Source organism: Dipteris shenzhenensis, chromosome 25, assembly GCF_047967505.1.
Source record: "Dipteris shenzhenensis isolate YYH24624 ecotype China chromosome 25, Dip_SZ_1.0, whole genome shotgun sequence".
Taxonomy (NCBI): Eukaryota; Viridiplantae; Streptophyta; class Polypodiopsida; order Gleicheniales; family Dipteridaceae; genus Dipteris; species Dipteris shenzhenensis.
This window is the reverse complement of record NC_141620.1, coordinates 34329433-34343551: the sequence shown is the minus strand read 5'-3', so window position 1 is coordinate 34343551 and position 14119 is coordinate 34329433. Positions and strand designations below refer to the sequence as shown.

General features: G+C 42.2%; 1 protein-coding gene across 1 annotated transcript in view; it reads left to right on the top strand.

Annotated features, from left to right (window-relative positions):
- The window catches only part of LOC147885789 (BTB/POZ and TAZ domain-containing protein 3-like), a 56253-nt gene extending 42842 nt beyond the window's left edge, over positions 1-13411 (top strand). Inside the window, exon 7 of the mRNA XM_087396409.1 lies at positions 12232-13411. Within this exon, the coding sequence (XP_087252535.1) occupies positions 12232-12373 (142 nt within the window). The 3' untranslated portion in view covers positions 12374-13411. The remainder of the gene's footprint in view (positions 1-12231) is intronic.
- The last annotated feature ends 708 nt before the right edge of the window (positions 13412-14119 follow it).

The following is a 14119-nucleotide window of genomic DNA, read 5'->3' as shown; positions in this document are numbered from 1 at the left end:
TGCCAATAGATGCCCACGGAGGTTTTGAAGAGGCCAGCCAAGGCGCAACAGATATAAATCGGTCTCTTTCCTTGACGTGACGAGATGTCTCCATATTGGCGTAAGTCATGACGCAATAAGCCTCACCACTCCAAAGTTCTTTTGGAAAATAAGAGTATGCAGAAGATCTCGCGACGGACGGTCTCGACTCTCCAGAAGGCTGGCTGACGTACCTTCACGCAGAGACGCAAAACCCACGCGACGCACGATGGTCTCTAAGGCGCGATGCTCTCGACGGAAATCTTTGCCAAGGTTTGGGCAAGTTTGCAGAGCTGACGTGGCGCAGGACACGTGGCAGGCCTGACAGACAGCTGACGTGGCAGCCAGCAGGTCCAGCTGACGTGGCATCCACATGTGCGATGATGGCGTGGCAGTGCATGCAGCCGACGTGGCCTTGCCACGCGGTAGGTGCTGATGTGGCAGGGCTGACAGGAAGCTGATGTGGCACTGACACGTGGCAGATATGCAGCTGCTGATGTGGTAGCCAGCTGGACTGCTGAGATGGTAAACCAATGGTTATACTAACCCTGGTACAGTTAATGCTGGATGGTTGACCTGTGGTTAGTGAAACCGTGGTTAACTACAGCTAGTTAACTCTGATTAGTTGAACCAGTACCCAGTTAGTTCAACATTGGTCCAGTTAATCTGGCCTAAACAAACCAGTCTGGTTGGTGTAACTAGACTGTGACCAGTCCAGTTAGTCTAGTTGCAGACTAACCAGACTAGAGCCAGTTAGTCTGGTTAGAGTAACCAGTCAGTTACTTCATCTGGTTACTGTTTCCCAAAAAAAAAAAAAAGACAGTTGCAGAGACTGTTTCTGCTAGCAGATTTTACCTACCTGTCAGACTTTTACTGTCAGAAACAGCAGAGATCAGAGGAAAAATCAGAGATTTGCAGAAAAAGAGAAAATGCATGCCTTTGTGTTCAGAAAAAGGGAATCAGATGCATTCTGAGTGCTTTCCGTAGCAGCCAGAAAAGGGGCAATATAGTTGTTGATGCCTTGGCAACTTTGTGGATATATGCCTTGAGCTGACAGCCCAGTACTGGCATAGATTGTGAATGCAAGACACCTCTTGTTGAGGTAAATTTTCTCTTTGAAAAGCAAAGGCAGCATGCATCAGTTGCATACATAGTGTGTGTGTGAGAAACTTGCAGATCTCAGACAAGTTGTAAGAAAATGGCTCAATCGCCTATCCAGTGGGATTCACAAGATAGGGATGCACATCCAAGATAGAGAAGTGTGCAGCAAACTCAGCAAGAATTTGAGCAGATGGTACGCACTCGTATACAAGAGATGGAAAATCTCAGAAAGGACCCAAGGGCTCAGCATTTGTTTCAAGCAGAAGCTATGCCTAATGCAGTATATGGCGTGGCAATGCCAGAGGCACACTCTCGTGTACAGCCAGAGAAAGAGAGATCTCATAGGGGATGGTCTCATAGCAGGAAGAGATCGAGGCATCATCACCGATCTCCTAGTCCATCACCGTCTACCTCGAGTTCGACTTCTGTATCTTCTTTATCAGAAAAACCATCAAGGAAAAGAAGGAAACATAAGAAGTCTAGGAAGAGAAAGTCTTCCAGAGAGACCAAGGAATTCAAAGAGGGAGGTAAATCTGTCAAGTTTATGACCTACAATGGACAGTATGGTCATACAGACAAAGCGTTGCAGTTCATCAGGCAGTTTGATGCTGCATTCGGTATAGAAAAGTTTTCAGAATCCTCCAAGTTAAGAATGGTCAGTTTGCACTTGACAGCGACAGCTAGTGCATGGTGGAGTGCACAGACCACAGATGGGTCAGCCCCAAAGAAGTGGAAGGACTTCAAGAAAGCCTTCTACCAGCAGTTTATGCCTAAACAGTTTAGAGATCATGTTCTTCAAGATTGGGACAGTTTGCATATGGATGCAGGAGATACAGTGGATGTGTACAACCAAAAGTTTTGGGATGCTTATTTGCAGGTTGCACCTTTCAAAAAGATCTCCAAAGGAACCTAAATGAGAAAGTATACAGCAGGTCTCAGTCCAAGAATTCAGGCAGTAGTAAATGCTTTGGGGACAAAGAACATTCAAGACCTTATGCATTCAGCTTCAGTAGCTAGTCTTGTGCCGTTACAAGATCCATCTACAGTACTATCCTTGCATGCAGGACGTGCTGAAAGAAAGAAAACTGATTTTTCAAAATCAGAAAAGAAAGAGTACCCCAAGGTTGAAAAGAAAGGGTTTCAGCCAGAAGTCGAGGGGTACTCAGTTTTCAAAGACTTATAAAGGCAAATCTCCATTCACCCCTGAACAGATAGCTGAATTCCGTAGAGATGGGAAATGCTTCAAGTGCGGCAAAGAGGGGCATGTGGCTGCCGAGTGCCCAGAAAAGCCTTCAACTTCGAAGGGAAAAGAGGCAGAGAAGCCACGGGGACCGCAAAAGCCAATGGCAGGAGGAATTCCTAACATACTGGGTCATGTTTCAAACCTAGAAGAACGAGAATTGCTGCTATCATGGGGCAAAGTCAGAGACCAGCAAGCGCTAATTTTATTTGATCCAGGGGCTACTGATAATTTTATATCAGAGGACCTAGCCCTGAGGCTGGGAATAAAAACGGAGGAGTTGGGCAGGGCTTTGGATGCCGATCAAATAATCTGTGGGAATCCTGTGCCAGTCACTCCCTTTATAGGGAAGCTCCGTCTTCATGTACAGAGTTATGTGGATCAGGAAGACTTCTTCATTTCTCCACTAAAACATCATGATGTAGTCTTGGGTTGTATGAATACTTAGTGATGTCTTTTGGGTTGACAAATGCTCTAGCCACATTCAATAGAATGATGGATCGCATCTTTCGAAAGTACAGGCATTTCACGGGTACTTTCTTTGATGATATCCTAGTCTTTTCAAAGACAGAAGAAGAGCACAAGGAACATCTTGCTATAGTGTTTCAAGAGCTGAGAAACCATCAGCTCTATGCAAACAGCAAGAAAAGTGAATTCTTCTTGGAAGAAATCCATTATCTGGGGCATATAATATCCAAGAATGGGATACAGATGGATCCAGCAAAGATCCGTGCCATTCAAGAATGGCCAGAGCTGAAAACTGTGCATGAAGTTCGAAGTTTCCTAGGCCTGTGTTCTTACTACAGAAGGTTTATCAGGCATTTTGCTGATATCGCAGCTCCATTACATGACCTTACTAAGAAAAATGCAGCCTTCACATGGGGAATATCACAGAAGAAAGCATTTAATATACTCAAGGAGAAGTTGACTACAGAGCCTATTCTTGTAGTCCCGGATCTTTATCAACCTTTTGATGTTGATTGCGATGCTTGTGGAGAGTGTGTTGGGGCTGCATTACATCAGAATGGACATGTAGTAGCCTACAAGAGCCGAAGATTGCATGATGCAGAAAGATATCAGGGAATCTATGAGAAAGAGTTATTGGCTGTAATTCATGCCATCCATACATGGAAGCACTATCTTTTGGGTGCAGATTTTACTGTTAAAACAGATCACCAAAGTCTGAGATACTTTTTGACTCAGACCAAGCTTTCCGAGAAGCATATGAAATGGGCAAACATGCTGTCAATGTATCATTTTCAGATTGTCCATACCCCAGGAATTTGGAACAGAGTGGCAGATGCCTTGTCCCGAAGACCCCAGGTCAATAATGTGACTATTGCTTATCATCAGGACCTAGAAGGCATGAGGGAGCAATATGCTAGTGATGTAGGTTTTGGTGAGATTTTACAGCAAATGCAATAAGGGCAATCCACCAGTCACTATTCCCTGAAAGATGGGTATCTAATGAAAGATGATTGCCTATGCATCACCCAGGAGATGAGGAAAAAGATTTTGGAGGAATGCCATGCACCTCCCTATGCTGGACACAGAGGAATTACAGCAACAACTCTAGCACTAGAGAGATATTTCTTTTGGCTCGGGATGCGGAAAAATATACATCAGTTTGTTACTGAATGCCTTACGTGTCAGAAAGTGAAGTATGATAGATGGAAGGCACCTAGCCTACTTATGCCTCTTCCCGTGCCTCAGGCACCATGGGAAAGTATTACAATGGACTTTATTTTTGATTTGCCAAGATCAAAGTTAGGGAATGATGGGATTTGGACTATCATTAATAGATTCAACAAGCAAGCTCATTTCATTCCGGTTCGCAAAACCATAAAGGCAGATCATATGGCTAAGCTTTTCACGGCACAGATCTTTAAGCACCATGGTATGCCTAAGTCCATTATTAGTGATCGAGATCCCAGAATGACCAGTCTATTCTGGAGAGCTTTATTCGATAACATGGGGACGAATTTGAATTTTTCTTCTTCTTTCCATCCCCAGACAGATGGTCAAAGTGAAATAGCAAATTCTACAGCATTGGATATGCTGAAATGCTACGTGGGTGACCAAGGTTTAGACTGGGAAAAGTACCTACCATTGGTAGAGTTTGCTTACAATAATACAGTACATAGCTCTACAGGGAAAGCCCCTTTTGAGGTCATTTATGGGAAGGTGATTTTGCCACCTATATTGAGGACCAAAGATGAAATATTTGCAGCTGATCAGTTTGTGAGAGACCTCCACACAGCTTACAGCCAAGTCCGGACAGCAATCGAAAGGTCTTAAGAGAAACATAAAAGAGCTGCAGATAAGCATAGGAGACAGTTAGATCTCAAGGAAGGGGATTGGGTACTTTTGAAGTTTGAAAAAGCTAGGCTCCGTAAGTTTAAAGACAAACAGAAAGTGTATGCAAAGTTATCTCCTAGATACTATGGCCCTTTCAGGGTTACAGAAAGAATAAATGAGGTTGCATAGAGGTTAGCATTGCCAGAGCATTGGAGGATTCACAATGCATTCCATGTGAGTCTTCTAAAGAAATTCCAAGGACCAGAGCCTACAGAACTAGTATCAGAGGATCCACCAGAAGTGGATGAGCTGGAGGAGGTCCTTCAACCAGAGCAAATTGTGTACCATACTGTATGCAAAGGCCCTCAAGGCAAGAAGTTTTACAGGTATCTTGTAAAATTCAAGAATTATACGGCATTAGATGCTTAGTGGATGGACGAAGACATGTTATCCGACCATCCACAGCTTTTGGATGTTTACAAGGAAGCTTTTTAGTTGAGGTCAACTGAATAGAAGCCGAGGGGATGTCACCGCAATGTAAATATCCTAAGTCAAAGTACAGTTGACCATTTATTTGATCATAATTAAAGAGTTTTATATATGTTAATTATGGTCAAAGAGTTCTTTTAATGGTCAAAGGATTGACTACGGTCAAAGATACTTGACTCTAGTCAAGTAAACCTAACTTCGGTCGGGGAGACTTGGTCTATTACCAAGAGGGTTAACTGTGGTTAACCAGAGAACTACAGAGCTGACTACGATCAGAGAGTGTTGACTTTGGTCAACGAGACTTGGCATGCACCAAGAGGGTTAACCACGGTTAACCAAGATGTGTCAACTTCGGTTGGAGAGAGTTGACTATAATTAAGGCGCCTCGACCCTTGGTCAAAGCCTCTTAATTATAATCAAGAGCATTGACTTCGATCAACTAGAGAATAAATATATATTTTTATATTTGTTATGTGTGCACATGTATTCAGTGGGGACGCCCACCGTGACTAGAATTAGTCCACAGTGTGTTATTTGCATGCAAAGCGCTAACAATTAATGGGTGCCATGGTGGTGCGCTTTTATTAATTGTTGCAGGTACTAGGAAGAGTTATTTTTCCTAAGCGTTATGGGATCCTAACAAGCATCTAGGAGGTGGTTCGGGTGACCAAGTGCTTTGAAGACTCCAGAGTGGCCCTTAGTAGGACTTAGTCTAGATTTTAGACAAGTGGCATGTTGCCAATTTGAAACGAGCTTGAAGCTCTTGTAATGATTGATTCACGTTGGGGATTTTATGTATCAGACAGCTCTACGCTGAACTCTTGTAACAGATTCTCTCTTCAAGAAATAAAATACCTTGGGGGGGTCCAGCCCGACATGTTGTCTTGGGCCCTAGCAGTGTGTGGAGAGAGAGAGAGAGAGAGAGAGAGAGAGAGAGTTCTTATGAGTTTTTTTGCAGATAATTACGAGCGTGAGCATCCAAGAGAGAGAGAGCTTGCGATTACACATACAGTTCCTTCTCATGTGCCTAGTAATTCAGTTGGGCATGGTCTAACTTTTTGCTTTCAAAAGCTACTGGTCGACCTTTTATACCACCCCAACTGTTTATTTTTAGGGCATTTCCAAGCAGCATGATCTTTGCCTAGACATTGAAAACAAAAATTTTTCTACTTGGCCTTCTCATAATTCTCTTTCTTTAGGAGAGGATCTTTGTGTTTGAGGTTTCTTGGGCAGTGCGTGAGAAACCTTCTTCTTGAAGTGTCCCTTCCTTTTAAGATTGGGAAATTTATTCAACTTAGGATGTTTCGAAGTTTCAACTTTCGATTTTCCTTTAGTATCGTTTTATATTTGGCCATATTTAATAGCTTCTTTAAATGTCTTGGGAGAATTCCTTCTCACCTCGACCTTATAGGTGTCTTTTAGACCTCTCATGAAACCCCTTATCTTTTGAAATTCGTCGATTCCCTTCAACTTAAGGAGTGCCTCCCTATAGCTCGCTATGTACTGATTTAAAGTATTCTTGCCCATACAACAATTGTCCCAAGCTTCGTTAGCCCTTTCTAGATCATTTTCAGGTAAGAATTATTTTAAGAAAGCTTGTTCAAACTCAGCCCAATACCTAGGGATCCTACGATTCCCTTTGAGACTCATCCACCATTTATAGGCTTTATTTCACTATTTATAGGCTTTATTTCCAAGGGAAAAACTCGCTTCCATGACTTGATTTTCAGGAGGGGTGTTCCTGAGTCGATGGAAGTCTTGCCGTTTTTGCAAGAACATATTTATTGTGTCCTTGTTTATTCTTTCTCTTCCCCCATTGAAAATTGGTGTCCTTAAGCATCTCTACTTGACTAGGAGGAGTCGGTGACTTTGCCATGGGAGTTACTGCTTTCAAGTTCTTGAGCATCTCAACTTGACTAATAGGAGTCGGTGACTTTGCCATGGGAGTTACCGGTTGACAATCGGATAACTTGGATAGGGCTTCAGTTAGGATCTTCAAAGTATAATTAATAGACCCTAATTGTTTTTCTATATTTTGTGTTCGGGTTTCTAGTTTGATGAATATCCGAATACGGAATTCTGTAATCCTCCATTTTCATAGTATCCTCATGTATTGTTCTTCTACTATAGTCTTACCTTTTTGAGCCCTTTTCTCGCTTTCCCTAATCACTTCATCTCTTTCTGGAATTGTCATTTTTTAAAATGAGAAAATTTTAAATATTAAAAAGCAAAAAGCTTTATAACCAATAGAAAAAATGCAATGCCCACTTCCCTGTTATTTTTCCAAGGCTTTGGCTTCGTCCTCAAAGTTATCTCACTTTCTTGATTTACGATCTTGCCTTTTGATCTTGCTCTTTTTCTTTCCTCGATCTTTATCTCCAAATTCACTTTTGCTTTCCAATCCTTTTCTTTCAAAAGGCGAGGCTAAAAGTATGAGAGATTATGGGTAATGAACCTTGGAGGGAAAGAGGGAGTGAGAAGGACCTTAGGACCTTTGGAAAGAGAGATATCTTTGGAAAAAGAAAGGGGAATGAACCTTAGAAGGGGTCAAAAAGATTTGATGAGATGGCTTTTTCCAAAGGCTCAAAACCTTGGATGATGTGGCTTCTCCATTTTCTTCTTGCTTGCGCAAGTCGATGCAGAATCTTCTTCCTTGCTTCTTCAAGCAAGTTGTAATAGCAAAAATGCCTGCTTCCCTTCCAAAATATCATGCAGTAAGCTCAATATTAGCGTAAGTTCTTGTATCATCAAGCCTCTACGCTTGCTCTTCTTTGAACAACATAAAATTTCTTGAAAAGTGCAATCTGCCTTGCTATGAGATTATTGGAATGGAAAGTACGTGACGCGATTCCTCCAGTGGCAGCCTCAAAGCAGTCCCATAAGAGTCGCAAGCAACAAATTATTAAAGTTTTTCGCAAGGCTCAGAATAGCATTAAATCTCTGAATAAAAGGTACGACCTTGCCTCATGATATTCTCCTTTCTTTATAAGCTCTCCGGCATCTGTTCTCCTTGCAGCACACCAACCTTGAATAACATGATTTTTGAGGCGATGATCATAGTGCAAGGGAGTAGGTTGAGGCCTTATGCTGAATGTGCTATGAGGTGATTTTTGTCAAATTTGATTTCTGTCAAATCCGAGCAGTTGGCCAAAGTCACAGGGATAATACCCATCAATGTGTTTCCCCCTGCCGAAAAAGACCTCTAGTCTGTTAAGCTTGCCAAGCTCAAATGGCATCTGTCTGGAGAGCCAATTCGACGTAAGGCCGAGCTGCATCAAAGCGGATAAATTGGTTGCGGGTACTGTGATAAACCTGTCAATCTCTCCTCCTTTCTAATATGGGCGTCCATTGCGATCGAGTTTTAAGTCTGAGGCCATTTGATTGCGAAAGGCAAACCGACCGTGAAGAATTTCCTGCGGGTAATATCCTACGGCTCCCTTTTTCTTCACTGGCGATTTGCTCTGATAATAGTGTAACAACCACAACGTTTGAGGGGGGCCGTGCTCCAGATTCCTCCCAACCACGGATCCTGACGCGTGCCATCCCACCCCCTCTTGCTAGGTATTTGAACTTCTCCCCATTGTTATTTTTATAGCATTTCTCGCTGACAAGTCGCTGTCGCAAAGTTTCCCCCCTTCTTCTCTATATCTCAATTGTGTTCCCTCCCTTGCAAAATTTTACTCCTATTAACCCTTCTATATTCTCCGTCTCTCAGCCTCTCTCTTTGCCCCTCCCCTCCGTCTCTTCTCAATACCTTCCAAAAACAATACAGCTACCCCTCTATCCCTCCCCTCTGAAACCTTTCCCAGAAGGCCAAGCCCCTCTTTTCTCAGTCATACCCCCCTTCTTGATAATAAAACTTTTGTCTCTATTTGACTTACGTCAAAGCTTTTAATCACAAGTTTCCTCTCTTCCAAAAGCTTAGAATCATCCTCCCTTGCCCCACCACCCTATTAATGCTCTTGTTTTAATTTACACCCATTCCCCGCTTCTCTAAGCTCCTTTAAAAGGAGGTTCTCCTCTCGCTTTTTTAATTAAGAAGAAGAAAAGTCCCTCCCTCTGCTTCTATCCACATCTCTAACTTAAAAAGACTTAAACGAGCTTCTAGGATTGAAAAATCTTAAGGCAACACGTAGACCTTGCATTTCTGTTGGTGTTGTTGCTCGCTTCGATGAATAATCTTATGCATTTCTGACTGAAGGTGAATGGCTCGTTTTAATAAGAGGATGACATTGCTAGTGTCCAACTGAAGGTGGCCCAATTAAGCCAAGAAGAGTGGGAGATGCTTATCAATGGGTGGGTCGCGTAGTTGTCCTCTTCGAATATCTTCAACAAATATAGCTTAACAAGGAGTCGTCAACTCATAAATATGACTTATTATATTCTAATCCACTTGACTTGAGGGGCCCCAAAATACAGTTTTGATTGAAGTTGTGTACAAGGCATCTGTAATAATTGATCAAGCAATCTAGATAGCCAAGAAATTTTATATGGTGGAAGACGACATCACAAGAAAGTATATTCCTCCCGTTGCAGATCTTGAACTAAAGAACTTCACTTTGCATACATCCCATGGTCCAACCCTTTTCTTCTCATCCACCAAAAGCCATTGCCATGATGTCTGTCATGGAGGAAATGTTGCTAGTTTAGCCCCGAAGAAAGAGTTCATATCCGATGCCTTGGAGGAAGAAGTCCTGAATGTCCTTGCCATAGGGTTGACAATGGGTGCATGCTGAATCATTAATTACCAACATGGGTATTAATCTCACTTTTGAGGCAGCTTGGAGAGTGCGTAAGGCCGACACACCAAAAAGGCCAATGGTGATGAGATTATGGACTGCAGTAGACAGATCCACTTTCATGAGTATGAGGGCAACATTGAAGGGGACCAGGACAGACTTAGATGACAAACTCTTGCTCCTGCAGCAAGAGCATAGAGGGGAGGGGATGATCTGAGTGATGGGAGAAAGACAAGAAGGAAAGTGGGCCTGCATACATATACGGTAAGGTGATTATTCGAAGAAAAAGGAGGAAGAGGAGAGAGGGATAAAGTTAGCACATGATGGCGTTGGGCCTGGATACAGAATAGGTTGAGCATGGCTGTGGAACTGTAATGGCATCCTTTGGTCGAGTCTAGGAGGGTTTTTAGAGACTTATAGTGGCATAGATGTTGTCTTTTATAGTGAGACACACAACTGTTTAGAGAGAGGGCTACCCATAGTGACAGGATACACATGGGAGTTGTCTCACTGGAAGGACATGAGGAGAGATAGTGGGATACGAGACTCTCTTCAGATTGCATTGGAGACCGCTCGTGTCTGCCTGAGATGGGAAGGAGGTGCATGCACAACACATGTGGATATTGGTTCAGTCACTCGATATGATCGCTCGTCGATTTTTATTGTAGTATGCTAATTTCTCCCCGGATGCATCATCCTATGCGCATGAGGTCACCATAGAGGACCATAGCCCATATGAAACGATACACCACGATATCATGGAGTTCTCTTGAGAGGGGGAGATTCTCTTCCTAGATCACTTCAGTGCGCATACAGGGTGCAGACAGTGAGCCTATTAGACTTTGGACGAGCACGCGAGATGGGCCAAGCAGAGCTTGGGATAATGAGGCACTTGAGGATGCACCACATGTGAAAAGGTATGGACGACATCTATTGGAGATGGGAACAATACACGACCTGATCATATAAAACAATTTTCAGAGTGGCCGTTATCCAAAGGACTCACTTGTTTTCTGCATGGTTGGGGGACAAGTACAATGGACTAATAGATGAGTTCCCTAGCCTTTGTGCCATGGGTGCTTGACTTTATAGTCCCTTGCCCCCCCACTTGGCGCCGACATTCCTACTCAGCATATCTTGATTGCTATGCCAGACACAAGGACGATCCTCATGTCTCCACCCATGTTTATATACATTTTGATCACAAGCCATCTATCTCATGCATTACCGACCTCCCTTGGAGATGATGCAAATCTCGTCCGTGCCTTAGACAATCTTGCTGCAGTGGTTCAGGATGCCACTTCCATATCATTTACATACATAACTTGATATGCCCCAGAACCCACATTTTGATGCTGAGTGCCGAGAGATGAGATCTCACATGATACGAGAGCAGGTTTTGGGGCATTTGACAACATTTGAGGCTCCATGGATCTCTTGACATCTTACACATCGTAAGAGGAGAGCTTTCCTTTTAAATAAAGCACATATTCTCATGAAACCAACCATGTCTCTCATGTTAGCCTCACCTTGATTCTTGAATAGATAAAGTGGAGCCTGAGATCTGTTTCATCTCTCAGGTCCACTGTCATTGCAAGAGTGATGTTTCTCCCTATTTCCATAAGCCTTTTTCATCCTCTTCTTCACACCTGGCGATGGCCTTCTTTATCTATATGATGATATTTTAATCAATGTCAGATCCTTGGAGGGGCATCTTTTGAGGGGCCTGCTGTCTCAAGCATGCCCTGTTCTTGTCTTTTTATCCAGCCAAGGAGGATGCCTTGCACTGCTGCATCAAGTCTGGGCATCCACATGATAAGAAAGCCTCAGTTCAGTCTATCTTCTTTATATGGTATTTCTATTAAAGATCTTGAGTTAGAACACCCACCCTGCTGTTTGGGTACAGCCGATTTTGTACTTCCTATGTCTTGGAGTTTTGGATCTCAGAGTTATAGAATCTAACTTACAGCGTTTAGGTGTAGCTTAACGCTGTAGCTTATCTGACAAACACATGACGGATATTCTTTTTATGAGTTCGGTCTTGAAAATCTATGGTTCCCTCAAAGGATGCAGTATACCTTGTCTCTCTATCTCTTTGTGTGTGTGGAAACAAACCAGCTGAAATCCTACCTGGTCATATAGTTTTAGTAGCCATGTTCTGCTTTTGTCTCTTTGTTTGTCTTTAGGAGAAGTGTTGGGATTAGGATCCCCCTCTTTAATCTTCATATCTTGTAGAACTGTGGGTCCTCCTAATGTTAAGATACGACTTCATGGGGCTGATTTTTGGAGGTTGTCAGATCGACTTCATTTGTCTTTATTTGCTGATCCCAATAATTGGTATAGCAGGCACTTCAAAGAAAAGGTGGGACAACAGAGCAAGAAAGATGAAAACAAATGGAGGCTTTTGGTGAGCAGGGTGATGGCTGCAAAATGTACAGCAAACGCCTTCTCTCTAGCGACAGTATCAGCCAGACTAGAAGAAGAGTAAGAAATTTGTGGTAAGGTCTTCTTTATGGAATTGTGTATACGACACATTACAGTCTACAATCTTGTAAGTCCAGTGAAGGAAGCAATGGGGATTTGGTTAGCTTTGGTTAGTAAAAAATGAATCTCTCTCAATTCTTTTCCCTTTGTGTTTGAAGTAGGCTGGCTTAAATTCTACCTCAAAAGACTTATCGAGGTTTGGTATATATGGTTCCAGTCATATTTCATCCCTTCTTCAATGCGATATGCGATTTATTTGCACAACTACACAGGAAATAGACTGAAACAAAATATGATGTTAATGCTTGCCTTAGTTCACCTAAGAGTTTCAAGGTTTTTCTCCTGGCTATTTCTATCTGGGCCACATGGTTTGTATAAGACATTTAGTTGATCTCAAGAGTAGCTCAATGAATAGAGTTCAACTGCAGCAAAAACAACAAACATGATGCAGACGCAAGACACAGACAAGACAACAGCAACAAAACAGTGACAGTACAACAGTATAGCAGCATACATGCACAGCAAATACAACACAACAGAGCACAATAGATAGAGGAAGAAGGCCACGTGGCAGCAAAGGTCGCATGGCATAGTGAACATGGGGATAAGGTCACCACAAGGCAAGACATTGGCAACCCGACATGTCACTACCATGTTAGTAGGAGTGCCACCTAGGCACGCAAAGCCCTACTGGCACATGCATCCTTGCAGCACATGACTCGCAGTTGCACCTTGTTCCTGTGCCTCCTTGTTCTTGTGTCCCTTAAGCATAATAGGCTCTACCAGCACATTTGTGTTTGTGGCATATGCATGCACTTGCCATATTAGCACAATGCTTAATAGGCATATCCCTTCCTAGCACACACTTGCATGTGCACATGGATATGCATAGTGTAGTGGATGGTGAGGCCACTTGAAGCCTCTAGGTCAGTCTTGAGAACCAACTGTACAAAGACAACTAGTTTGTACAACTTTGGTTATGAGGATGGTTGGGGTGGCTCTCCTGCGAGAGCTTGAAAAGAGTTATATTTTGTGCATCATATCTTGGTCATTATATGTCCACTTTGAATCTCGTTTGAACCGTGGTTTTATACATAGAAAGTACCATGGAATAATTTCTAAGCCATTTTTATTTCTTTGGGCATCATTGTTATGGTATACTTTGACATCAGTTTTGGATACTATTTTGGGCATTTTTTGGCTACATCTTGATCAATTTGGATGACGATTCAATTTTTGTCTTCACTAATTGCTTGAACAAACTAAAGTGATATTGTCAATATAGTTGTTAGCATTTTTGTATCTTTTTGGATGCAATTATTTAGAAACATTGCTTTTTAAACCTATTTGATTTTTATCTAAGTCATTTGACACCTGAAACATGTCAACTACAAGTTTCATGAACATTGAGACTTAAGCAAAGCTAGACAACTCAAATTATGATAGTTGGAAATATAGAATAGTTCTTATCATAAACATATAGGAATATGTTGATGGTACATTACCTAGACCACCCAATATTCCACCAATACAAGCTATTGCACAAGCACAATTTGAATTGGATAACGACAAATATGGCCATTACTTAATAAAGCAAAATGCACAAGATGTTATGCTTAAATAGTTGAATATAGTGAGAATATCATGGAAAATGCTTGTAAATTGTAAGAATAAAAGAATTCTTCTAGAATTTTGGCATTGAGAAATGAAGTGAATTAAAATATGTGACGAATAGGAGCAAATCAAGACA